This window comes from Haemorhous mexicanus, chromosome 14, assembly GCF_027477595.1.
Source record: "Haemorhous mexicanus isolate bHaeMex1 chromosome 14, bHaeMex1.pri, whole genome shotgun sequence".
Taxonomy (NCBI): Eukaryota; Metazoa; Chordata; class Aves; order Passeriformes; family Fringillidae; genus Haemorhous; species Haemorhous mexicanus.
Genome location: NC_082354.1, coordinates 5,458,676 through 5,483,902, shown reverse-complemented (window position 1 = coordinate 5,483,902; position 25,227 = coordinate 5,458,676). Strand labels below are relative to the sequence as shown.

The following is a 25,227-nucleotide window of genomic DNA, read 5'->3' as shown; positions in this document are numbered from 1 at the left end:
GAAGCGTGGTGCTTACCGGGACAGGCATGGAGAAAGGCACAGGTACTTTCTGGCAGTACATATGCATAGGCACAGGCACGAAGATCGGGACGGGGATTGGCAACACAACCAGCTGGGGCTTCCAGTCAGCCTCTGACAAGAGCAAAAATACATCAGTGACCTTAATCCCAGAAGTTCCTCCACCAAGCTCTGCTGCATGCTGCCATGCCCCCAGCCATCCAGCACCACAGCCCTTCCAGCCACCAGCTCCTAGGACTCAGGGGCAGAGCTGCAATAGCAGCAAGTCAAGGCCAGCAACAGGAGAGGCTTGCCTTAGCCAGAAGTAAAAATCCTGCTCTTACATAGCCCTGCTAAGAGGTCTATTTGCCTTGCATATGCTGCAGACCACACACACATGCCCAACAGGAACTAGAGTGGAACCGGTTTAGCAGACAGCCCTCAGACAAGCTAATGATCTCCAGAGGGACAGGAGCTGTCCCACAAGAAGTAGGATCACACTACAGAGCCCTCTACATCTCTCCTTTTGCTGGTGATGGAAATGGTGATGGAAAACCCTATCATGTCTGCCCTGCACCTGCCCAGAGACTTCTCAAACACCCAGCTCGCACTGTGCAGCATTTCAGGCTGGATTCACAGTTAGTCTGGAGCAGGGAAGTGCCACTTGCCTCTCCAAAACACTCCTGTAATCCTACAGTTAAGTCTTGCTTTCCTACCTGTCTGACATCCTTTGGACTTCATTTCAAGCTTGCAGGAGACACCCCGGTTCTGCATCAGGGGTTTACACATGGCAGCTTTGTTTTTCCGAGGGGTGGCTGGAACCAGAGGTGGGGCGGGAGGTGGCACAGCTGGAGATGTTTGGGCTGAGGAGGCCTTTGCTGACAGCTGGGGAAATGCAGAAAGCAGGAGGTTGATGTCTACCTAAGGCAGTACAATCTCTTCCCTACTACAGGTGCAGATGGAATGACTCCCAAAGCACCTCCTGGAGCCTGGCACTCCCCAACACATGGACACTCCCACAGTCAGGCCATGATGAAGGACAGCCAAGCTGTTCCTGGCAGGCAGCAAGCCTGTGTGCTGCCTCTGCTGTGCCAGGAGTCCAGTAATGGTGGCTCCTGTCCCATGGGGTAGAGGGGAACAGTGGGACAGCAACTATACCCAGGCACAGGAAAGCACTGTGCAAAGAGGAGCCAGTGCCAGTGTCAGGATATTCATCAATGCTTCCTGGGGAACAGCTATTCTTCCTCCTTGCAGGAGATACGTTGATGCTGCCTTCCTAGGAGCTCTTTTCATCTCCCACTACCCAGACATCTCAAAATGCATTTTTTTTATAAAAATGGAATCTCCCTGAGCAATGGCAGAACTGTCCTCTCTTTGGGGACAGCCCCTTTGTCTTGCAAACTCCTACCACCAAAGGGTCTTACCATGTTAGTTTCTGCCTTCTGTGTGGAAGGGACAGCTGGTTTTGGCTCTGAAGTCTGACCTGTAAGAGAAAGCAACAACTCTTAAGTTCAAGAGTTCCTGGGCCAACATGTCCCACTGCTGGGACTGGAGGTGCAAGCAGCCAGAGAGCAGGGACAGGCTCCCCAGAAACTGCTCCTGGCCACTCCAGGAACAGTTAATGTTTCCACAATCTCTAGCCCTAACACCTCAGAAGACACTACAACTCTAAAATCAAGTTATTCCCATGTGATTTTGTGTTCTGTTACAGTCCACCCCTTCCCCATCACAGCAGGTCAGGAGAAATCCCAGCCCCTTGTAGAGAGAGGAATCCAGGGCTCTAATCCCAGCTCTGCCTATTGGCTTGCTGTACCGAGCCATGGCCCCTCCCTGTGCCTCCATATCCCTACAACAAATATCTTGGCAAAGTGCTTCGAGATCCCTGGGAAGAAGGTGACAGAGCTAGTAGCAGCATTGTGAGAAATCCCAGAAAGCAGAGAGACAGCTTTGCCCCAGCCCTAGGGATGCAATCCATTCCCCTAAGGAAAGAGAGGATCACCTGCAGGTGAGAGGCGCTTGTGGCAGACGCTGGTCTCAGGTGGTGACACTATCGCCCTGCCCTGGATGAGAATTCCAGCTCATGTGCTCTGCAGAAAACCTGCACCCATCTCAAAGGCTGGTGAGCTAACAGAACACCTTCATCCCAATCTCCAGTGATCCCTGGTTACCCACATGACTGGCAAAAAGAATTGCCTTCTGCTGGTGGGCCATGCATGAAGGAGACCCCTGCAAGGACAGCAGCAGGTCCCAGCACCCAAAGGCAGTGGTGGGTCCATTCACAACTCCTGTACACAGACAGGTCCTTCAGGAAAGACCCAGATTCCTAAAGGTCTAACACAGGGACATTCACACTGTGAAGACTTCCTCTGACCTGAGGAAATGCAGGATAATTCTTGTACAATTTGAGGCCCATCAGGCTCTACTTGCTGACCACCACAGGGGGCAACAGATGAACCCCAGTTGGAGGAAGCTCCCTAGTCTGCAGCTAAGCATGCAGCCATAGGATCTGAAGCAGTGTCAGGGGCCAAGAACTCACCCTGACAACGCAAAGTGGATGGGCAGCAGGTCCAGGTAGGAAACACCAATGGCCTGAATGAGAAAAGACAAGCTATGGCTTATGAGTAAAGTTTCGGCTGCAGCAGAATCTAAAGCAAACATGATTGCCCCACTGGCAATGATTTAGGACTAAAGAAAACAAGATTTTTCTGCCATGTGCTATGTGTCCAGGCTTCCAGGAAAGCTGCAGCTTGTTCTTTTTCTCATCCCAACACCAACAAGGAGCTGTGACAAGGCACTGCCTGCCACAACTGTGATTTCTACCCTCTCCAGCTGGACACCTAGTGCAGAGCCAGCTCCTTTTGGAAGCCTTTGGGCACAGTTTTGAAGCAAAGCTCCTCAATCCCACACTACATGAACTGTTCCCAGCAAGGGAATGTTTGCTTGTATGATCAGCTACAAGAACTCTCGGGATCATCAGACTGGTAGCAGCCACTGGACCACAGGAATTGATGGTTTTAGGCAATCACTGGCTGCAAGAGAGTAAGCAAGAATAAGCAGCTCTGTCCAAGATGAGCCTGAAATCCAGATAGTCCCTTGCAAGCTGGGAACGAAGCTGTCAGGTCCACAGGAGACCATGCAGAAGCTGGCCCTCCCAAAATCCCCTGCACAGCACAGCACAGCTGGAAAGCTCTCTGTAAGTGGGTCCTGGCTTCAGCATCCTTCCTTTGCAAACTCAGCAGTATGCCACAGTCCCGGGGCAAGGATGTCCACAGCTGTCCCACATCTGGCAGGGGACTGGTGTGCCAGAGCATACAGAGGGCCCAGTGCCACCAGCAGCATCCACTAAGCACAGTAACTGCTGAGACAGCCTGGAACTCGTGCTCAGATGAGCACTGACAACTGATGACAGGCTTTTCTTTGGCTCCCTTTAGTCCTTACAGGTTGCATGGAGATGCAGCTGGGGCACAGTGAAGAGTGATGCCCAACATACCAAGCAGCAGAGTTCTGGGGGGCCTTCAGAGATATGGTTGAGGAGGCCTGAGACTCTCGTGGTTGGTGGTGGTGGTGAAGGTACTTTTCAGTCTTGTGGTCCATGGCTCCAAGGAGACAAGGGCTGAACAGTGTGAAACATCTTCCCTCTGCAGGCAGAGCTTGCCCACTGTGCCTGTCCCAAAAGCCATGGTACAGATCTCTCAAAAGCGACATGCTTTGACAGCAGAGGACAAATGGCATGGCTAGGGCTGTGGAATCACTTGGTGAGCTACAGGAACCAGCATGTCACACACCTCTTCCTCCCTTGGGCAGCAGAGCACAGTAAATCAAGCAGAATTCCCATGGGCCCTCCTGTGCCAGCAGAAACCAACAGTTCCTTTTCCAGGTCACTCCAGTGTGCTGCCCCTTGAGCTGTCACCACACACAGCCTGTTGGAAGGCTGGTTTCCCCTAGCTGGGGGAACCTGCTGCTTCTGGCAGACCAGTTCTGCTTTGCTGCCTAAGCAGCAATGACATCCAGAGCTTCCCCTGTCCTATGATCAGTGCTCTACAGTCAGGGGAGGAACCTCAAGAGTCTGGAGATCGAGGATGAAGTCTCTCATGCGAAGGTCCTTGTCTTGGTTTCCCCTCCTTGGCACACCCTAACCAGGGTTTTACACGTCATGAAATCCCAGGGAGGCCAGCAAAGCCCTGAACCTGTGATGCAGGTATGTGTTGAAGCTTGATGCACTAAAGCAAGTCCCATCATAAGCTGCAAGCACTTTAACTATATCCCCCAGGTCACCCAGGAGATCATGGCCTAAGAAAGACCAAGCAGAATGAGACTGCAGGTGTCCGTGGGCCAAGCGGTGTCTTGTCACTGTCACTAGGAGCACCTTCCATCCTGAGGGATCCCAAAGCACTTTGCAATCTTCCATAAGGAACTGGCTTGAATTAATGATAGGAAATGGGGCAACAGGCAGTGAAAATCTCCTCTCCAGCTGGTACTCCATGGATGCAGAATGGGGTTATCTGGGACACAGGGTTGGTAACTCCCCAAAGCTGCAGTGAACTTTGGGTAAGTCGTAGGACTCCAACCTAACATCGCAAGACACAGTGCCTCCAGCAGCTCAGTGCTCCCTCAAGACCGTTCTAGGTTCAGCTCTGGCTGAAGGAGAGCCCACCTACAGCATCACCAGCACCACTTCCTGCAGCACCCTTCTTTGTCCTTGAATGTTTCCCATCCAAGCACTGACCTGGCCCAATCCAGATTAGTTTATGAGATCTGAGAAGGTCACAGCTCGGAGGTGGTGTGAGGCTGCAGGTGGATTGTCATGCCAAACCACGCTGTCCCCTAACCCTGTAAATCGAGCTCTCCGCTGGCAACTTGAGGATGTTAAATCCCTGAGTATCCTCGCTAAGAGTGTGAGCTACAGGCAGCACGCTGGCACCGGCTCCTCCCGTCTGGGCCCTGTGTGTCATAGAACCATAGATGTTAGAGATGGAGAAGCCCATTAGGTCCCACTCCGTCCTTTCCCCCCCAGGGGCCAGTGCAGGATTGTTCCCTAGCGTCTCCTCCAGTCCCAGGCAGGCAGCTTCCACCCCCTGCTGTTGAGTCTTCCCTGTGTCTCTCAGACTGAGCTATGCAGGTTCCCTCCCTCCCTCCTACTCACTGTTCAGCAGGCTCTCGGGCCCCTTCTGCGTGTCCAGGTTGGGCTGGTTCTGTTGATTGTAAAATCGCAGCAGACACTGCTGGTTGCAGAAGTGTTTGATTTGCCCCCGCCAGTGGATGGTTTCCAGCAGCTTCCCCTGACGCTTGCAGGCATGGCACCGAGCTGCCTAAAGCCCGCATCAGCAGGAGAGAAACAACGAGTAACTAACCACACCCCCTCCGAGTGCAACACAACTCTCCAGTGAAAGGTGCACATCGCAAGGTGCAGTGAGCTTCCCCACAGCAGTGCCCTGCCAGTGCCAGCCAGGGACTCCAGCGGTGCGAACTTCTCCCAGCAGCACTGGCCGCGGATCCAGCACTGTGAGCTTCCTCAGTGCAGTGCTCTGTCTGGCAGGATCATCTGGGGACTCCAGCTACGTGAGCTTCCCCGTAGCAGTGTCCCGTCATTGCCAGGCAGGACTCCAGCAGTGCCAGGTTCTCCGCAGCAGTGCCAGCCAGACTCCAGCAGTGCGAACTTCCTCAGAGCAATGCCCACTTATCTGGGTGCCGTGCCCACCACAGCACTTAGCACAAGCTGCCAGTGCCAATACTGACCTTGAAGTACCAGAGCAAGTATTTGCTTTTGCAGTCTTCACTACAGAAGTCCCAGGTGCTGCCCTCCAGCTGCTCGGTGACCGCCCGCTGGCAGGTCTGAGAACAGTAGGTGCAGGTGATGCAGCACAGGCCCAGGTTCTTGGTGAAATCCTGTTTGTAAAGAAGCACACACCCTGCGGAGAAACAATAGGAGTGAAACCTTCCCAGGATGAACTGGGGGCCTCCCTGACCCAAACATGACCAGAATCCAGGTCTGCGGAGACAACAGAGCACACGCAACACACTGTAGGGAACAATCCAGCACTGGCCCCTAGGGCTGGGATAAGATGGGACCTCACGGGGACTTGCCATCTCTCACCTCCATGCTTCTAGGAAGAGTCTGACTCCAACCTCCTGTGTGCAGGAACCCAGCAGGCAGGGCAAGGCCAGGTCAGGCCAGCCCAGACGCAAGAGCGTAGAAGTGCATGATGACAGGAGGAGCGGAGCTGCCACCTGCTGTCTCCCCAGCCCCCAGAGAGAGAAAAGCTGTGAGAAGGCCCTCCCCAAGGACACAATGAACGGTAAAGATCTTGCCCTAGGGCCTGGCTGGACAGCAAGCCATCCCCACAACAGTCCTCCCTTCACTGCATGGCAAGGCTCTTGCCCCAGGGCCTGGCTAAGACAATCTCCCCTCTGTTCCTCTCCATGCTCTCTTCTCCTCCCCCAGCATGGGCTGGCATGGGGGCTCTGCCTTTCCCATGCCTTCCCCAAGTACCTTCGCTGCAGAAGTTCTTCTCCACTCCAGAGAAACGGATCTTCTCATGCAGCAGCTTCTCCTGCTTGCAGTGCTCACACTGAGACACCACCCCACGCAGCCGCTTGAAGTCCTCGCAGCAGTCCTTGCAGCAGAACTGATACACCTTGTCCTGCCAAAGAGACCACAGCCAGGTCAGCCAGGCCGGCAGGAGGTTTCCACACTTCTCAGGGAAGCAAGAGAAAGACTACAGGGCTGAGTTAAGTCCTCAACTCTCCTAGCACAGGATTTGGCAGGACTGGTCTCCTCCTGCCCTTCTGACATCCTGCTGAATATCAGGAGTGCGGCACTCAGCGTAGTCTCCAGGCACATCTCTGCAGCTAAGGCATTCAGAGGACTGGCAGAGGAGGAGCTCTGCTTAGAGCAGGGAGAGAAAGTACCCCAGAGGTTCTCTGCAGTGTTGGCCTCCACCTCAACACCCCCCCAGGGGAAGTCCTCACCTGCCAGTCTAGGATCTCCGGCTTCCCGCTGAACAGATTGTGACAGTAATGGCAGTTGAGGTGGATCCCACCTTCTGGGCTGGTGCGCTGCAGGAGACAGAGACAGCTCATGAGGGGAGAGCAGCTGGAGGGCAGCAGGCACCTGCCTCACACTGCCACCACTGCCACCTCCTTCCTGGCCTGCAGCCTGCCTGGCCCCCCTCTGCTGCCACTGTGGGGACTCAGTGGCATCTCATCATGCCTCAAGCTCCTGGAGAGATGATTCTTGAGAGCAATTTCACTTTGCTTCCGGTGTGCTGGGTCCAGCTCTTCTCAGGAAGGCAAGCTTTCAAGCTGCCACACCACTGAATTTGAAAACTTAGATGATGAGGGCTCTGCTACCTCTTCTGAGGATTTATCTAAAAGTTCTTCAAGCACAGGTGCCTGATTTCTATTTTCAAGATAATGCAACGTAAGACTTCAAGCAGCCTCTCATCCCATTTTCTGCTAGATTAATCTGCTAGAATAAACAGCATTTGGTGATTGTCCACAACGCATTTAGCATTTGTGTCTTATCCACAAGGATATATTTATTAATAAAGTCATTCCTGGTTTACTTTCTGATAACTTCAGATAAGACATTCTCCAAGTGCCTCAGGACAAGTGTTTTTCAAGCCCCAATTTAGTTTTTGGGTTTTTCTTCAGAATACTTCCAATTTTCCTTCACCATTGAAAATGAAGTGGACATTGGAGAACATCCTTCCTAGATGTGCATCATTCTAGGCAGCTCTTTTGCTCCCTAGCCCTCAAACATTAACTCTATGTTCGCCTGCTTGTACTTGCAATAAATTAATCCTTCCCTGTGTGGCTGTAAACTGAGACGCTCATACTGAATAGTTTATCTGCTGTAATTCCATGGCCTTTTCAAAATCCTTACTTTCCAAGATTTGTATCTCCACACTACCTGAGTAAGGCTGACACAGGATCTTGCACTGAAACTGCGTTTAAGCACACATTAGGAGGAACCAGCCTTGTCAGTTAATCCAATTGCTTTGCTTTCTGTGACTACCCTGAATGCAGCATGGGCTAACACTTCACCAGTTTTTGTTTCATCTGCTAAATTTCATCATGCTTACTTTGACTTTATTGCCAAATGATAAGTGAAGATGTTGAAGTCTTTGGGCTTAGCACTGATTCTCAAGAAGCCATCTTGAAACATACTCTTCAGTGTTTTTTCTTTGACAAGTGTGTTCTGAGATCTGCCAGCAAGACAGTTCCTAACCCAGGTGATGCATGGGTTTACTCATATGTTTACAATTCTGATTTTATATGGTAATAATTCAAGTTAGATGAATTAATGAAGTCCTCGTTGGGAAAAGTTGCAACCATTTCTAAAATGGGTAGAAAGGAGGACCCTGGAAACAACTGAACTGTGCAGTGCCTGTGAAGATCATAAAACAGATCCTTCTAGAAGCTGTGCTGAGGCACATGGAGCACAGGAGGTGCCAACACAGCCAGCACAGGGCACCAAGGGCAAGTCCTGCCTAACCAACCTAGTTGTCTCCTCAATAGAGTAGAGGAAGAAGATTCTGCCCCTCTGCTCCACTCTGGTCAGACCACACCTGCAGTGCTGCCTCCAGCTCTGGGGTCCCCAGCACAGGAATCACATGGACCTGTTGGAGCAAGTCCAGAGGAGGGCCATAAAAATGACCAGAGGGTTGGAACAGTTCTCCTGTCAAGAAAGGCTGAGAGTTGGGATTATTCAGCTTGGGAAGGCTCTGGGGAGGCCTTATTATGGCCTTTCAATACTTAAAAGGGGGCTTGTAGGCAAGATGGGGACACACCTTTTAGCAGAGCCTGATGCAATAGGACAAGGGGTAATAGTTTTAACCTAAAAGAGAGCATATTGAGATTAATTTTTTTTTGTTGTTTCTTTTTTTTTTTTTTTACAAGTGCATGGTGAAACACTGGCACAGATAGGTGCCCTAACCCTGGAAATATTCAAGATCAGACTGGACAGGGCTCTAAGCAACCTGATCTAATTGAAGATGTCCCTGCTCACTGCAGGGGAGGCTGGCCCAGATGACATCTAAAGGTCCCTTTCAACCCAAACTGTTCTATGATTCTAATCTTATGAAGTCTACAATGCTAAAAGCTCTATAGCTACACTACTCACACTGTTTGAGACCTCAGTGAAGGATTACATCAAGGATTTATTAAAAAAACCCAAATAAACAAACAGAAAGAAACAAAAAGAAACCCACCAAAAAACCCCAACCAACCAAATGTCTCCACCCACCCACCAAAAAAAAAAAAAAGAAAAAGCCCCAAACAAATTAAATATCAAAATGAAATGCTGCAACTGCTGGTAACTAACTCTTACCTCTAGATTTTCTATGTTTTCTCAGTTGCCCAAGACATGTCCTGGCCTGAGTTTCTCAGGTCTTCCTGGCTGTTACTTTGTTCTTTGACAACTGTACAAAACTAATATTCTTGAAATTGCCTATGAATACCACAGACATCTCACATATGCTGAAACTTAACATCAAAAGATTAAAAATACCAGTCAAGCCTTTGAGGATTATTAAACAAGGCCTGCTACTTGTAAATTTTTAGACAACACATCTTGGAAGACTTATGTTTCTCAATGACACCTGGCTGAGAGGGCAGCTCTGCCCTTTTCCACCGAGCTATCAGGTGTGCACTTGTGCTTTGCTGCTTACTTGTGCTCTCATAAGGCCGCTCTATCTCAAACCACCCATGCAGCACAGCTCTGCACTGCCCTCCTGCTGGGCACAACCTGACAGACAGGAGTGAATTGCAGCCCACCTTATCCCAATGGAGGGTGGGGGAGACAGGGCCAAGACTGGGATTTGAGCAATCACAGTCACTGCAACTCCTGTGCTCCAGAAGAGACTTTCTGAGGAGCCCTCCCTGAGGAGCTCAAGGAAGGTGGAGCCTCTGCTTTGTGTGAAAGGAGGCATGAGCTCCATGGCCCAGCCCAGCATGAAGGATATTTCAGTACCTGGAATTTGGTCCAGCAGCTGGGGCTGCAGAACTGGTAGACAACCCGGTCTGTCTTGTTGTAATAGCAGGGTTCAGACAAACTCTTTCTGCAGAAGCTGCAGGGTCTAGGGGGACCTGACGAAACAGATAGGAGCTGGTGAGGGCAGCAGCACAGGATGCGGAACTGGATTCTAAGGATGGCATGCAAGCTACTCATTTATCTTCAGTCTGTCAAGCTATTACCAAAAAGCAAGGGACAAGAACAGCAGGAAACATGGAGCACCAGATTCTGCTAGGACAGAAATGTTAAACAGATGGAGACCAGAGGGGTTCACAGAAGTGACCATGGCTCTATAGGAATCTGGACAAAACAGGCTGCAACACTTGTCCCTCTCCTGGACACCCCAGTACACCATGTAATGGGAAGGGCAACGCCAGCACAATCCAGCACTACACCTGCTCCCTGTATTCTCAAGAACAGCAATGAACACTACCTCTATTAAGCAATGAACACTACCTCTATTAAGATGTCTACATGCTGCAAGGGTTCCTCCCTCTGCACTTCCACTTGTCTCACTGGACCCTTGCCCCAGGCTTTTACCTTCTTTTCAGTCCCATCCACAAGCAATAAACAATACCAAGGAAGGAATTAAGTGGAGAGCCGATGATTTCCTCTGCACAGGTGCTCTTACCAACTAAGCCTGACTGCTTCACTTTGTGGGAGGTAGTGCAGCAAATGGAGCAGAACAGGCCCATCTTGCCACTGCGATCCACGTTGGGCAGCATGTCAAAGTTCTTGCACAGCGTCTTGCACCACATGCAGGGGTAGACCCGAGTGTTCTTCTGCAAACACAGAGCAGAACAGAGCTTCCAGGAGACCATCACAGCTGGCCATATCCCACCCCACTGCTGTATCCACTACAGGACTGCTCTCCTATCCCTGGAATAAGAATTCCTATCCCTGGAATCAGTGGCCACCTGATTCCAGGGATAGGCTCAAAGTCTGCAGATTCAGGTGGTGGTAGCAAGAAAAGCTGCCTCTGGCACTTCAACTTCTCATTTCAAGGGTAGCCTGGCAGGAATACAGAGTTTGGCAACCCCTTCCAACACAGTTAAGTGAAGACTGCTCAGGTGACAGAGGAACATACCCAGCCCAGCTCTAGAGAGACATCCAGAAGCCAGTCCATGCTAACTGCATATACCACTGTCACTCTGTCATCAGTGCATGGACTTTCTGACCCATGCTTGGGCCCATGGTGGGCCTCATGCAGATACAATCAATTCTGTTTGCTGCTTCAGAGTTTCCCCACAGCAATCTTTTAGCTGCTTTGTCAGCAATCAAATACCAAGGGGATTCAAGTCACCTCCTATTTAATAAAAAATACTGTGCCACACCAAGCAAAGTTGCTGTGTGCCCACAGAGACACCCCCACCCAGGCAGCTGCCCCCACCCACCTTCTTGTAACTGTTGAGACACGCAGAGTTGCAAAAGCGTTTTTGCTGGCCTTCATGGAAGAGGTACTCCAGGGGCAAGCCCTTGTTGTAGATATAAAGTCCACAGTAGTCACAGCAGTTTGTTTTCAGCCCCTTGGTGGCCCGGAACTTGGTGAAGCAGGCGTCGCTGCAGATACGGTGAACCACGTTCCCATTGCTGACCTCGTGCTGGATCTGCAGAGACATCACTGCTGTCACTCCCAAACCACCATGGGCCTCCTTCCAATGCAGCTGTACTAATACAAGCACAGCCCTTGGGATAACAGGCACTAAAACTCTGGGAAGTGCCATACTGGAAGCTGGTGTGGACTTGGAGTGGCCTCCCTTCAGAAGAACAACTAGGAGAGCAGAGTGGCAGGAAGCAGTGATCATCAGGCAAGGAAAAGCTTGAGAGTGAGCCCAAGCCAGCTCAGGGGCCTCACACCACAGGAAAACCTAGCAAATGCCCTGGTCTTAACCAAGACTAAGTGCTGCGAGTCCTAAGCACTTTATTCAGGACGTGGGAAGGACAAGGGATTTGTTTACCTCGCCAGGTTTGTGGCAAACACTGCAGCGGCTGGTGTCCGAGGCATCTGCAGACTGAGGTGCTGGTCTGTGCTGCTGGGCCTCGTAGAGGGAAAGGCAGACAGAGGTGCAGAACTCATGGAAAGAGCCACCTGAACCAATCTGGGCAACCACAGAGTCCTTGGTGTTCCAGATCTCCCTGGGGATCAGGAGGGGATAGGTTAGTGCAGGAACACGTGTCCTGCCATAAAGGGATAGGATGGCTCACTGCAATGTACAGGACTTTCTGGTGTCCCAAAAAGTTGGCAAGAACTGTCTCACAGCAGCTTCTGTCCTGGCCCAGGGGAGAGGTGTCTGAAGACAGAGCATGCAGGAGGTTGTTTTGAGGGGAGGCTGGAATATGGGGCACTAAGTCTGGGGACAGGCAGGGAAAGCAATAAGGTTAAGGGAGTGTAGGGAGCATGGGACAGACAGTGTGTGAAAGAAGACATGGGGCAGCAGCTCGCAGTGGGAAGGAATGATGTGGGTGAATGAGGGCCACTGGCAGGAGAGCTGTGGAGCAGTTGAGTGGGGTCACAAGCACGGGAGCACTGAGGAAAGGGGAATGAACACTCACTTTTTGCAGAAGGTGCATATCTTCTTGCCAGGCGGTTTTTTTGAGAAGGTGGTGAGACAGGAGCTGGAGCAGAAGAGCTGAGGAAGGCCTTTTCTCTGGTAGGCAGTCTGGCCCTTCTGCAGCGGGGTCCGGCAGTTGGCACACGTCATCTTGGTGAAGGAGGAGCGGGCGGCTCGCTGCGCCATCTGAGCGCGCAGCGACATCCGCGTGGAGCGCCGCGTCCGGAAAGGGACGAAATCCTCGTCGTTGGGATCATCCACCATCGCATCAGAGTCTTCGTCAGACACTGGAACTGCAGAGCACCACAGGAAGATCAGAAACCCTCGTTAGGAAGTGAGAAACTCTGCTGTGAAACACATGCTGGGATTTTCTGAGTCACCTTTCTAGGGTCCCTCCACGTACTTTGTTCCTGTCTGGGTGGAATGATAAAGGGACCCTTAAAAGAAATTCTGTTGTAACTGGAGATGAATCAAGAGGTGTTTAAACAAACCAGGCTTAAATACAATTCCTGTCTAGGAAGTCATGATATGCCAAGGTTGAGCAGAAGCCCAAAGTGTGAATATCTACCCTGTAAGAACTGTTAGACTGAAAAGGGAATGTGTTGATCACCAGATTCTAGCACAGGCAGGCAATAAAGGAGCAACACACAAATACTAGGGAATGGCAGGGTGACATTCAATATCTCAAAGAGACACTTCATTTCAGCAAAATCTCCAAAATGCAACCTTCCTTCATACAGCCTGCTCTCATAGAGAGAACGGAAGGAAGTTCCTGGGTGAGGAGATGGAAAATGGATTTCCTGGGAACACCCCCCAGTCTCATCCTGTAACTTAGTGCTTGGTGTCCACACACCACTGTAAAAATACCACAACACTCCCTGATTTGACCAAAGTGCCCTGAGAAGGCAAGGCAGACACCCCAGGATGAAGACTTGTGGATCTGTCCTGTGTAGAAGGGAAGTCTGGATGAAAAGTTCCTGAGTTCCCACTGTACTCACACCATGAACTACCTGCCCACAATGGATCTGGACCATTCTCTCTGGCTGAAAACAGGGATTGGCCAACCCCAGTTACTCACTGCTCTCTGAGGAGTTCACAGTCTCAGGCCTGACAGTTTCTGATCTTCTGGGTCGTTCACTTCTTTTCTGCTCCTAGAAGACATTCAGAAAATAGTTAGGCTAACTAGCAGCTAGGACAACCATGGATAAATATCCCAGATTATGGTGAAGTTCCAACTTCTGGGATTTGGTTTCCCAGTACCTAGGCTGAGAATGGATAAAACTCCATGGATACCTGATCAGAGCTGGCAAGACAGAGGAGAGAGGGGAGCAGGCTTATGAGAATGACATTTCAGCTGAGGGCAGCAGGGACACACTGAAGCCACATTACAGCATAGTGGCAGTGCACAGGGATCACACTGTCACAGGAGTCATGCAAACTCCTTCCCAGAGGGCTGACACGACAGCCAGTGTCCCTCACAGAGTCTGACAACAGCCAGCCACGCTCTGTGCTCCTGTACCATACAAACTTGACTGCATTCTCCTCACCTTCTCAGCCGGCAGCTCGCTTCCCTTCCCAGACAGGCCTTCCCCTGGAACAAAATCACAGAACAAGCTTGCATCTAACATCTTGCTTTTCTCCAACAGAAGAGCACAGGTGTTCTCCAAATGCAGCCACCCTTTGGGTCAGTCAGCACAGGAAGCCTCAGCCTGTCCTGGCTATCAAGTACAGTTCTGGTGGTGGAAGGCTCCTAAACCCACCACCTGTAGTTGCAGATCCAAATACACAGACTGGGAGGAGCCCTGTAAGGGGGAGACCTCCCTGCATGGAGGAGGCAGGCTGGGTGGGCAGTTACCTCCAACTGCTTCTGACCAAGACTGAGCATCTCCTCGGGATGGCCAGCCTGGGCAGAGGAACTTTGCCTATTGGAAACACCTGGTGCTGACCCTCAGTTCCAGCAAAGACTCCAGTAATGGAGAGTGTGAGCTAAGCTGATGAGCAGCCACAGCTTTACTGGGGAAGCTCCCTGCTTCCACAAGCACCAAAAATCAGTTAAAGCCATGAAAGCCAGAGCAGGAGCTTGTGCACACCAGAACATTATTCCCTTTACACAAGAGGCTTTGCCCAAATCTAGACCATCAGAAGAGTTGGCTATTTCCATAGCAGGGGATGAGCTGGAATGCAGAGCAGACTCCAGCTTCAGCAATGTTTAGCTGGATGACTTGAGCAAAAGGAAGCCAGGTTTTGCTGAGCCAACAACTTACCTGCTGGTGGTAAGACTTCCTGTGCTTTGAGTACACTGTTTTCTTTAAGTGAGTTCTTCCCATTATCATCCCCTTCCTCTGCCCGGGTTTTCTCCACAGGCTCAGGGGGCAAAGCTGCAGTTCTGTTGTCTGGGCTCAGCTGCACCTCTGCCTCCCCTGCCAGCCCTTCCCTCTGCAAAGGTGAGCTTTTCCTTGGCGCCTTCAACTTCATCTTCTTTGTTTGTTTAAGACTGAGTTGGGGAGGGGGCACTGTGGGACTTGAGGACTGTGCTGTGGTTTCTTCCTTGGCCGGGGCACTGCTGAGGTCCCTGGAGTCAGGGACAGGTTGGTGGGGTGATTCAGGGGCATTGTCACCAGACAGTGCAGGAATAGCAGCAGCACCATCTTCCTTTACATCCCCAGAACAATTTTTTGGTGCATTCTCCCCTTCTTTCCCCATTTCTGGACCAACAGCTTCTCTAGACAAGGCAGAGGAGTCTGCTGGTCCACCCTCCACGTCCTGGGAAGGCTGTGCCTTACACAGCCCATCCAGACCCTCTGGTTTATCCACCAAGTCAGAGGTTTTACCCAAATCATCCCTGTCACCAGGTTTCTCCAGCATATCCAAGACACCAGGTTTATCTAGAACACAGTCATTTGATTTATTTAGTTCAGACACGCTGTCTGCTTTCACTACAAGGTCCAAGTCCTCATCTGAAGTCATCTGCTTGGATTGATCCCAGCCAGGGGGCTGAAGAACTGAAACTTCCTGGGTAGAAGCTGTTTGGGAGCCCAGGAGATCTTCACCAAACTCCATGTCAGCAGGGAGATCACCAATGAGCGGTTTGTCAGGCAAGGACAGGGGGTCCAGAGATCCTGAAAATTCACTGGAATCCATTTAGAAGATGGCAACTGGAAATGAGAGAGAGACTTGCAAGTTAATGAAAAGCAGTCTAACATAGAACATGAACTGTCCACTCTTCTGAACACTGCAGGAGTAAAACAAGGCCCAGGAATGCTGCCAGGCCATAACCAGGACACCAGACACCAGCAGGTGAATCACCTCTACTCGTGAGGGTACAAAAGTCAGCAGCACGATGCAGCAGTTTGGTATAACAGACCTTTGGGAACTCTACAGCCCTCACACACCTCACCCAGCACAGCAAAGAAACTTGCTTATGCTAAATGACACATTGGGGTATCAGAGGCTCCACACCAATATTCTGTGGTAATATCCCCAGCCTGCCTTCTTCTCTATCCGAATAATCTGGTCTGTCCTTTCTCCTGATCTGTTCTTATGGAGCTAACACATTTTTAACTTTTAAAATACCTTTTTTCTCTTAAACATAGAGGTAGAAATAACTCCTTTCAAGCCCTGAAGTGTGAGTCTTAACAAGACACAGGATGACAATATGCATTAATCCTGTCAGAGGACAGATATAAACAATGTTACAGTATAACTACAGCTACTGCATAGCCCCAAATTACATAGGCTAATATTCAGACATGGAACAACTGGAAAAGCTTGAGTTAGAACTAGGAGGAGTTCTGGAGGGTGGCAAGAAGAAAGGTGGTAAAGCTCTGATGTTAAAAGCAGTCATAAGAAGAACAAGTAGCAAGATAGACACAAGCAGGCAATGCAGAGCCAGGAAAAAAGATTACTGTGACTTTGCAGGGCACAAACAGTGACTTGAACAGGAAGGTGTGATGCAGACTGCCAACCTCAGAGGGCAAGTTACAGCCCAGATCCTCATGGTTGACATCATCATAAGACAGAAAGGTCAAGACTTAGAGATGAGGCAAGTAATGTGGTCTAAAACTGAATTATACCCCCACAAGGAGATAATGGTTGACAAACCTGAAGAGGGAAAGGGAGAAGGAGTTGGAGTCTGCAAGTGGGAAGGCAGTGTAAGACTTGAAATAACATCATGTCCCCAAACAGGCTCTAAGCAGACACTACAAAAAAGGCACTAGAATCAAATGATGTGGCAGCAACCTAGCCCTTCCTATCAGAGTAATTCCAATTCTAAATTTAGCACTGTTTTAAGCCCTGAGTGAGAAGACACAGTACTTTTGTTTATTTGGCCTTACAGTGGGCATAACTCATCTATATCAATGAAGGAGGAAGCCTGATTTAATTTCACTGATGATGGCTGTTTAACTCTTTTTTCATATCCTTACCTCTGAAAGGACAAGCAAATTTTCACTCACAAATGATTTGCTCAGAACTAAATAGAACACACTTGGACAGAGAAGGCACCCAGCTTCTGAAACTTAGACAAGCAGGAATTTAAGGAAATCATACCCAACAACTGGATTTCAAAGCCACCGCCTCCGTATTTTATCTAAATACACAGTAATGTTTTCTGTTTCCTGGTGGCAGATAAAGCACTATTCCCACAATCCCAATCAGAAACTAAAGCAAATGTAATCTTTAGAAATGCTCAGCAAGTTTCACCCCCAAAGACTCTGGTGTTTCTGTTCACTTTTAGTTACAAGACGAGACAAAACTTTTAGAATAAGTCAATTCCAGAGCAATGCAGGATCTAAAACATGCTTTAGGCTGGCTGACAAAAATAAGAACAAAGTGAAATAGAAACAAAGACATCTGAAAGAAAGGTCCTAAGGATTTGAAGAAGATGAGAACCTTTCCAAGATGATAAAGTTTTTTTCCTGCTGTTCAGAATATGAGCAATATCTCCTGCTCAAAGATATCCCCACCCAGTTTCACAGACAGCAAGCCCTACAATAACAAGCAAAAAAACCTCAAAGCATCCAGATGAAGGAAAATTTATTTACAGGTATACTTAACAGAGCAAAAATACCCCTCAGAATGACCTCAGACACTTTGCACAAGTTTGCAATGAACCACTAAGGTCCTAAAGTAATTCCCACTTTCAGCTGGCCTAGCCTTTGCTTGGTAGAAATAGACCCTGGAAACATTTGGAGCATAAGAAATCCATCTGGGCATTCCCTCCAGAGCACAATGCAAGCAACAATCTACAATCTTGCCCTGTAACTCATATTACCAAAGGCATCTGGTTTAACAGTGTACACCTTAACACTGCTTTCAAACTTTGGGTGAAACAATGCAAGACAAAACTCTGACTTAATGGCAACATGCCTGACCAACAGAAAAGTCTGAAAGAGAAGAAGTATTCCGCAGATTAAGGCAACTCCAAACTATCAGGATGTAGCTGGAACAGACCTCTCTGCAGAGGCAAGGCTGCAGTAAGAGCACTCACTCACTTTGGAAGCCCCCTGTGCTCGAGGCCCTGTCCCCTCTTATCAGCTCTATCTGAATCCTCCCAGCAGAACAGCTCACACATTCTGGAGAAGGAACCAAAACTTCCTAGGATGTGCAAAGCTAAGGACTGCTGCAGTCAGTCCAATGAAAGGACCATGTGCTCAAATATTCTGTTCCTGTTCACACCAGGAATGGATACCTGGGGAGAGAGTATAAGAAACACAACTAACAGGATGTTCCTCTTCAGCACATCCCCAGTCACGCACTCAGCTGCTGAAGAATCACACTTGGCTTGAGCTGCACTGACAATGTCCCTGTTAAGAATCTGTACTGGGCAAATCCTCTGTGAATCTGCCTAATCCCACTTTGAACCAATTTATACTTTGGACCTCCTAAAATTCCAGTGGTTTTAAGTCCTGCAGTTTAACACTCAGTTTTTAGAAATATTTTCCTTTTGTTTATTTTCAACCTGCTGCAGCAGAGCTGCAAGATGGTACAGGGCAGATGAATGCCAACTCTTGATATATTTAAAAGAATCTGGAAAAGCTGATGGAGTTAAGAGTTGAGGCTGGACCCAAGGTGATGCTGACAAACAGTGTGAGTGGGAAAGCACAGAATGTCCCTGACAATGAATTCTTTATAGTAGCTTTCAACTACCAGCTGATAAGAATGAGGAAGGAGGCTCTTAAAATAGGAAAGAATGGTATTTTCCAGTTCTGTGGGTTGCTCTGAAATCAAACTCAACCTGAAGAAATTAGAGCTGCTCTGCTGCAGCAAGGTAAGAAGCTCTACTTCTGTCTGCCCCAGGCAGTCAGATTTGTCTGGGCCTTCTGTTGAGCTTCACAGTGAGTTAAGCTGCAAACAGAGCGTGCACTTTATCTCTGGTAAAGTCTTTTCTCACTTTCCACAACAGAAACAGAATAGCTTATTGTTTCTGGCAGGTGCAGAAATGATCCACCACAAGTCATCACCTCTCTTATTCCAGGATCAGCTAATGCACAGCTCAGTCACTGGGGTTGGTCACTGGTCTGCTCAAAATCTTCCTCTTTTCCAGCCACATAACTGGCAGCAAGGAGAGTACAGTGCAACATGACTTGGCCAAACCAAGAGGAGGCAGTGTGCTGAAATCCTGCACTTAGCAGCACATATAGCATTTGGGAACTCCTCACTTAGGAGTAAGTACTCCCTGGAGTATCCAGTAAGAGATATATTCTCGCGAAGAACAAGTTGAAGGAGCAAAGTCTCCTGCAGAACAGTCTGCAGCAGAATGCTTCTCAGGTGGCAAGAAAGCACTTCCAAAGAAGTGATGGGACAGCTGGGGGTCCTCCCCAGGTGTGCAGGACTGGCACAGAACACAACACTGATGGCCAAACCCAGTACCTGTGACCACCAGACCTGCCCAGCTCTTTCTGCAAAGAGGGGCACGTGGGACCTTCCCTCAGATCTGGAAGCTCAAAGTGCAACATCTCTGCCAGGACACTAAAGCACATCCAAGTGACTACCTGGGACTTTATCCAGCTTATTAAAGACATCAGTGGTGCTGTAACTCAGGTAACCATTAGCAGGGGAATACGTGGCCTACCTACAGAAATGAGGATCGACCATCAAACATTTAATAAAAACAGACAGTAAAAAAAAAAAAAAAAAAAAAAAAAAAAAAAAAAAAAAAAAAAGCTGCTGTTACTCCCTCCTGATGAAGAGAACATCTCAGAAGTCTTTACAGCCCACAAAAAAAAAGCCCACAGCCATGCAGTTACTGCTCTCCTCTAGCAAAGGAACAGGAACTGTTTGAGTATCTGTCCTGGACTTTGGTTTATGGATGTGTATTCAGATTTTCAATATTTTTGAAGGCTGAAGGATTATATTTTTCACTATTAGAGATAATTTGAAATATGAAAATAATTAACTAGTAACTACAAAAGACACTTAAATGAACATTTCAACCACCTCCCATCTACAAGGTCTGTAAGACTCAACAATATTATACTTTGAGTGGTGAGTACAGCAGAAGCCAACTTCTCTGCTGTGACTTATCTAAGTTTATCTGGACAGCTGATAGCATTCTAAATTCAAGCACTGCAAACCTTTATTACATATTGGCTAACTCACTTCAACTCAAATGAATTTACAAAGAATCACCAGTAAGCTAAGCACACTACTGTGGACCATGTTCCAGTCCAGTCAAAATTCTCCAGAAAGGAGCAGAAAGGATTTTTGTTACTTACTTGTGGTTTTGGAGAGGCAGCTCTCTGAGCTGCAAGCTCAAAAAGCACAGAGCCGCCTTGGTGACATTCAGTACAGTGCTACTTGCACACAGTGCCATCTTAGACCATCACTGTCTCATTCTTGGGTACTATTTACAATTGATAACAGTTATTGGAAGAGTTGAGATGTTTCAAATAAAAAAAAAAACTCTGACACAGTAACACATAATCAGATGTGGTTTAGAGAACACCCTCCAGTGCAAAACCTATTCTGTTCCCTGAAAAAAAACAGGGAGATGTGACCCATCTCAAAAAAGTCACAAAGTAAGAAGATCTACAGCAGACAACTCCTTGGAGATACAGACAGATGCACACAAGGACACAAAAAGCTGGAAATCAAAGCTGGACAAGCTTGTGAACACATGATTAAACAACTGACCATGGGATCTTTAAACCCTCTGTGACTTGGAGGTTTTACATGCAGTGACTCACTCCAAGTCAGCCACAGCTCCTGCAGATGCCACTGGTCAAGTCCTTGTTCTTTGCAGGCAGGGTTTGGCAAACACTGTCCCACCTCCAAATGTATGATTGGTTCTCAATCAGTGCAAACTGCAGCAGCTTTCACCACAACCCCTTCAGGCCAGTTTCCATGTGTGACTGGGACTGTCTACACAACAGTAACTGGTACACAGGGAAAAAAGGGCCTTTCCAGAATTTCACCAGCAGCACTGAGAGTCCAGCAATTGTTTTTTGATAGCCCCAAAGCCAGGAAAGGAGATCATCACTTGATTTTCCTACAGGAGGAGCCCCAGCTCAGGGCTGCAGGCCTCAAATGTAGTATCACAGCCACCCTGAACCCAGACAGCCTAAATCCTCCAGCAGTGAGCAGCTGGTGCTGCAACACACAGCCATGAGTCTCCTGTAAATTCCTCAAAGGCAGGAATGACCAAGCTGGATTTTGAGCTTGCATTCCAGAAACTTCACCTCAGTTTCAAGAAAGTGCAAGAAGGACAAATTTCAGAAATCTCACAGAATGGCCTGGAATTACGTTTACCAGGAGAATGCCTGCAACACTCCAAATAAAACTGACAACATTCCTCAATCTCAGCATTATCTGCTGCTAACCATAGCAGTAAATGCTAAGACAGGCAAAAGGAGCATCCTCATCCATCCAGAACGCCATCCTGGCAGCAGTTTGAAATGGCTTGGATCCTCTCATATCCTTGTAAGACCTCCCAAAGCACTAAGGATCTCCCAAAGCACTAAGTGTGGTGCAACAGAGAAAAGAGTAACAAATCTAAGTACACCCTTAGCAGCAATGCTATCTGGAGAGCAATTCAGCTTCAAGAACCAACTCTACTCAGCCATCAAGTCCAAGAGAAAATTCTCCTGGTATTTGTACAGCCAAAATAGGGTTAAATGCAGGGGAAAGGGGTGAGTGGGTAAAAAGCTTTGGAAGTACTATCAGAAGCACAACAAAAAAGGCTTGGAGGTACAGCATGCTTGAGCAGTGTGTGTCCAAACTGCCTTAATGATACCAAGACAATGATTGAAAAAATAGAAGACCTGGAAGTGGTGAAAACCAGATGGTCATCAAGTCTGTCTACCTGTTACCCAACTGCCGCAGGAAGGCATCAGAACACCTGAAAAAGTGTTCTGGCACATCCCACAAGCAGCTGGAGAGGACAGCTGCATGGACAGCAGGTGACTGTCCAGAGGAGTGCTGCAGCCTGGGAACAGGCCACAGACTGCCTGGAGGTCCTCAAAACCCAACTGGACAAAGCCCTGAACAACAAGGCCTCAAATCAGCTTTGCTGTGAGCAGGTCAGTTGGACCAGACACTTCTAGAGGTCCTTTACAACCCGAATCTGTCTGTGGTTCTGTGAATAAACCTTACTGCACAGGGAAGAGAGAGAAAAGGGCAGAGTCTCTGAGAGGATCTATCTTTGAAGGAAAAACATGTAATTTTCCTTAAAAGGCCCTGCAGAGCCAAAATACTGGAAACACAGTGTGAGCTGTCTCCTCTGCCTCACTGAGAGTCCCAGATCCCTCTGTAAGGTGCCTGCCACCAAGGTGCTGGAAAGGGACCTCAGTGCTGGGAGGCCTCACCTCCCATGCAGCTCTTCAGAGTGGCCCTGACAAGGCTGTGATGAGCAGAGCAATATCCCACCCCATCTAGAGACCAACTCCTCACCCCTTGGGCTGCCCAGGGCTGGGCAGCAGAGCAGGCTCTCAGCAAGTGGCCAGGAGACAGCACCAGAGCCCATGGCCAGCAGGACTGGTGAGGATGCTCTCAGACACTGCCATTTCCTGACCTGCACCACCAGCAGAAGTTAATAAAATACTACTGAGACTAAAACACAAATCCTGTCAAGTCCTTAGCACTGCCTTTGCTAAACTAACAAATGCATTGTCACAGCTGTAGCCTATTCCATGCTTCCATTGGATGGCTTTGACCACAACCCTTCTGCAGCAAGGCTTCTGCCAGCACATCTGTGTCCATCACAGTTGTGCATCCCAGCATCACTGACCACAAGACACCCACAGAGATATCATACAATGGGCTTTGCCCCCAAAGTGAGGCCATGGGCTCAGCCTGGGCTCTTCTGGCTGCCAGAGATGTGGGAGACTCTGGTGTTTCTCACTGTCATCCTCCAAAGCAAGGGCACTCACAGGGAGAGGGATATGAGCAGGTGCAGAGAGAAAAAGAGGTTGTGCAAATATGCACTATGGAGCTGTGAGGCTCAGGTTAGTCATTACAGCTCTGTAGGATATTCCTTTCATAAGGTTGAGCTCACAATAACAACAGGGCTATGCTCTTATCACCAGCTTTGATCCCAGGCTAGGCAGGGTTAGGTGAGAAAATGCAGATTAAAAGTTTTCTAGGGGATTGCAGCTGCAATGAAAAGGAAAAAAGCTTCAGCCTAGAACAAAAGCCATACCTGGAAGCATAGCAGGAGCAGAGGAGAGCACAAATGAAGCAGCTCTCATCCTCATCAAAAGAGACTCCAGGAACCATCCCTCAGCACTCAGTTGAAAATCCTACCTCCCACCATCACCTGACACGTCCAGTGCTGCCTCTGCCCACACAGCATATCTGATGCCAGGGCCTTTTCCCAAGCTGGGCACACACCACAGCCAGCTCCCTGCCTCGCCAGGCCTGTCTCCACCTCGACCAACCACACAGGAGGTGCTTGATGCTCCCCAGGGCACCTTGCTGGCCACAGCTACCCTGCCCACATGGGGAGGCTTCAGCAGACTGGGGCCTCCCGCAGCAGCCCAAGGCAGCTCCAGCCCCTTCCTCTCCTGGAGCCCGATCCTCGACAGCAGCACATGGTGCCCAGGGACACACACCACCATGAGGCCTTGAGGAGGCTCCAGACACCCCCACGCACAGGGGAAGGCTGTCAGAGAGGCTATCCAGTTCACAGAGCAGCAGCTGTGAGCCCCACAGACTTTGCTCCAGCGTGTGGTGACAGCACCATAAAGGCTGAGGCCCTGGGGACACAGGAGAGCCGAGTGCGGGTGGTGCCCGGGCAGAGCTTTGGGGCAGAGGCTGCCAGGGCTGTTTGCTGTCACTGCTCAGTACAGCCCCTCAGCAAGGACAGGTCCCGCTGGGCTGAGCGCTCAGGGCCTCCCAGGAGCCATGAACCCTGGGCCCAGCCTGTGCCCGGGCTGGGGGGCACAGCCAGCCCAGTCCCCCATGAGGGCTGCCCCCCACGCCTCCCTGTGCCAGCCCACAACAGGGATGGGCACCAGGCTGGGGCTCTCCATCCACCACAGGGGTACCCAGAGACCACCTCTCACAAGAGGGACAAGGATCTCACTGGGGTCTCCATGGAAGCGGGCTGGGGATGAGGGTCAGGCTGGTGGGTTCCCCACCCACAGCAGGGGCACCCAGAGGCCAGACCCCTTCCCAAAAGGCATAAGGGTCGCACGATCCCCCCACTGCAGGGGGGCACGGGGTGTGCTCTGCACCAGGTCGGGGATGAGGCTCACATGGGGGCTCCCCATCCATGCCGGGGGACTCCAGAGACCACCCTCCTCCAGAGCGAGGGCCCACGGGGGTCTCCATGGAACCGAGGCGAGGATGGGGGCCAGGCAACTGCGTTCCCCAGCCATACCGGGAGGGCTGCAGAGACCACCGCCTCCCCCGCACTGCAGAGCAAGTCGCATTGGGTTCTCCATTGGACTGGAGCTGCGCCAGGGTGGGGGTCAGGCTGGGCATCCCATCCGTCCCGAAGGAGCCCATAGCCCAGATCCCCCATAAGGGGCGAGGGTCGCACAGCGCTCCCCCCCTCCGGGACCCGCCGCAGGGCGCCCCCAAGCGGCCGCCACGGGGAGGGGGCCAGCGGCACCAGCCACGCCCCCTCCGGGGGGCGTCGGCCACGCCCCCTCCCGCAAGGCGCGCGCACGCCCCCCCCTCCCCAGGGGGCTCACCCACCCCCCCCACCCTGGTACCAGCGCCGCACGCGCCCGCCCCGCCCCCTCTTCGCGGGGCCCAAGACCAGCCCAATGCCCCATCCGCACCTCCCGGGACACCGCCGGGGCACGCCTGCAGCCGCCACCGCTCGTACCTGGCTCTCCCGGTGCTGCGCCGCCCGCTCTACCCAGAACCCGGATTCGGGTCGCGGCCCCTTTAAATGGAGGCGCCGCTCGGAGCCCTCAACGCGCTGCCAGCCGACGGGGGGGCGGCGGCGGCGCCCTATTGGCTGTGTGGAGCGAGGGACGGGCTCTCATAGGCCGCGGTGGGGCCTGGGCTCGCGAGACTCGCTCACGAGCGGCTGCCGCGGAAACGCGGAGCAGAACCCCGACCGCGGGATCGGCGCGACAGCCCGGATCGCGACGGGCGGCTGGAAAACCTGGGGCGGATCCGCCTGGCGGAGCGGGTCCAGGCGGGCGGGCAGCACGGAGCGGGGCGCGGGCGACGGCGGCGGTCTGGCGGGGCACGACGGGTTGCGGGGGGGGA

At 50.5% G+C, this 25,227-nt stretch overlaps 1 protein-coding gene across 6 annotated transcripts in view; it reads right to left on the bottom strand.

Moving 5' to 3' along the window:
• ZMYM3 (zinc finger MYM-type containing 3) overlaps positions 1 to 25,227 on the bottom strand; it is a 31,915-nt gene that overhangs the window by 6,375 nt on the left and 313 nt on the right. For 2 of the 6 annotated variants that reach the window (XM_059859120.1, XM_059859118.1), the window contains exons 2-16: positions 14,829 to 15,719; positions 14,112 to 14,155; positions 13,643 to 13,715; positions 12,566 to 12,857; positions 11,971 to 12,148; positions 11,407 to 11,619; positions 10,644 to 10,794; positions 9,971 to 10,086; positions 6,967 to 7,053; positions 6,488 to 6,638; positions 5,734 to 5,906; positions 5,141 to 5,306; positions 1,422 to 1,480; positions 714 to 882; positions 17 to 132 (exon numbers count right to left, since the gene is read on the bottom strand). In XM_059859120.1, the coding sequence (XP_059715103.1) occupies positions 17 to 132; positions 714 to 882; positions 1,422 to 1,480; positions 5,141 to 5,306; positions 5,734 to 5,906; positions 6,488 to 6,638; positions 6,967 to 7,053; positions 9,971 to 10,086; positions 10,644 to 10,794; positions 11,407 to 11,619; positions 11,971 to 12,148; positions 12,566 to 12,857; positions 13,643 to 13,715; positions 14,112 to 14,155; positions 14,829 to 15,705 (2,865 nt within the window). In that variant the 5' untranslated portion in view covers positions 15,706 to 15,719. Of the gene's footprint in view, positions 1 to 16; positions 133 to 713; positions 883 to 1,421; positions 1,481 to 5,140; positions 5,307 to 5,733; positions 5,907 to 6,487; positions 6,639 to 6,966; positions 7,054 to 9,970; positions 10,087 to 10,643; positions 10,795 to 11,406; positions 11,620 to 11,970; positions 12,149 to 12,565; positions 12,858 to 13,642; positions 13,716 to 14,111; positions 14,156 to 14,828; positions 24,576 to 24,788; positions 24,806 to 24,835; positions 24,988 to 25,227 lie in introns of those variants that run through there. The other 4 variants (XM_059859116.1, XM_059859119.1, XM_059859117.1 and 1 more) reach the window with 4 other exon arrangements.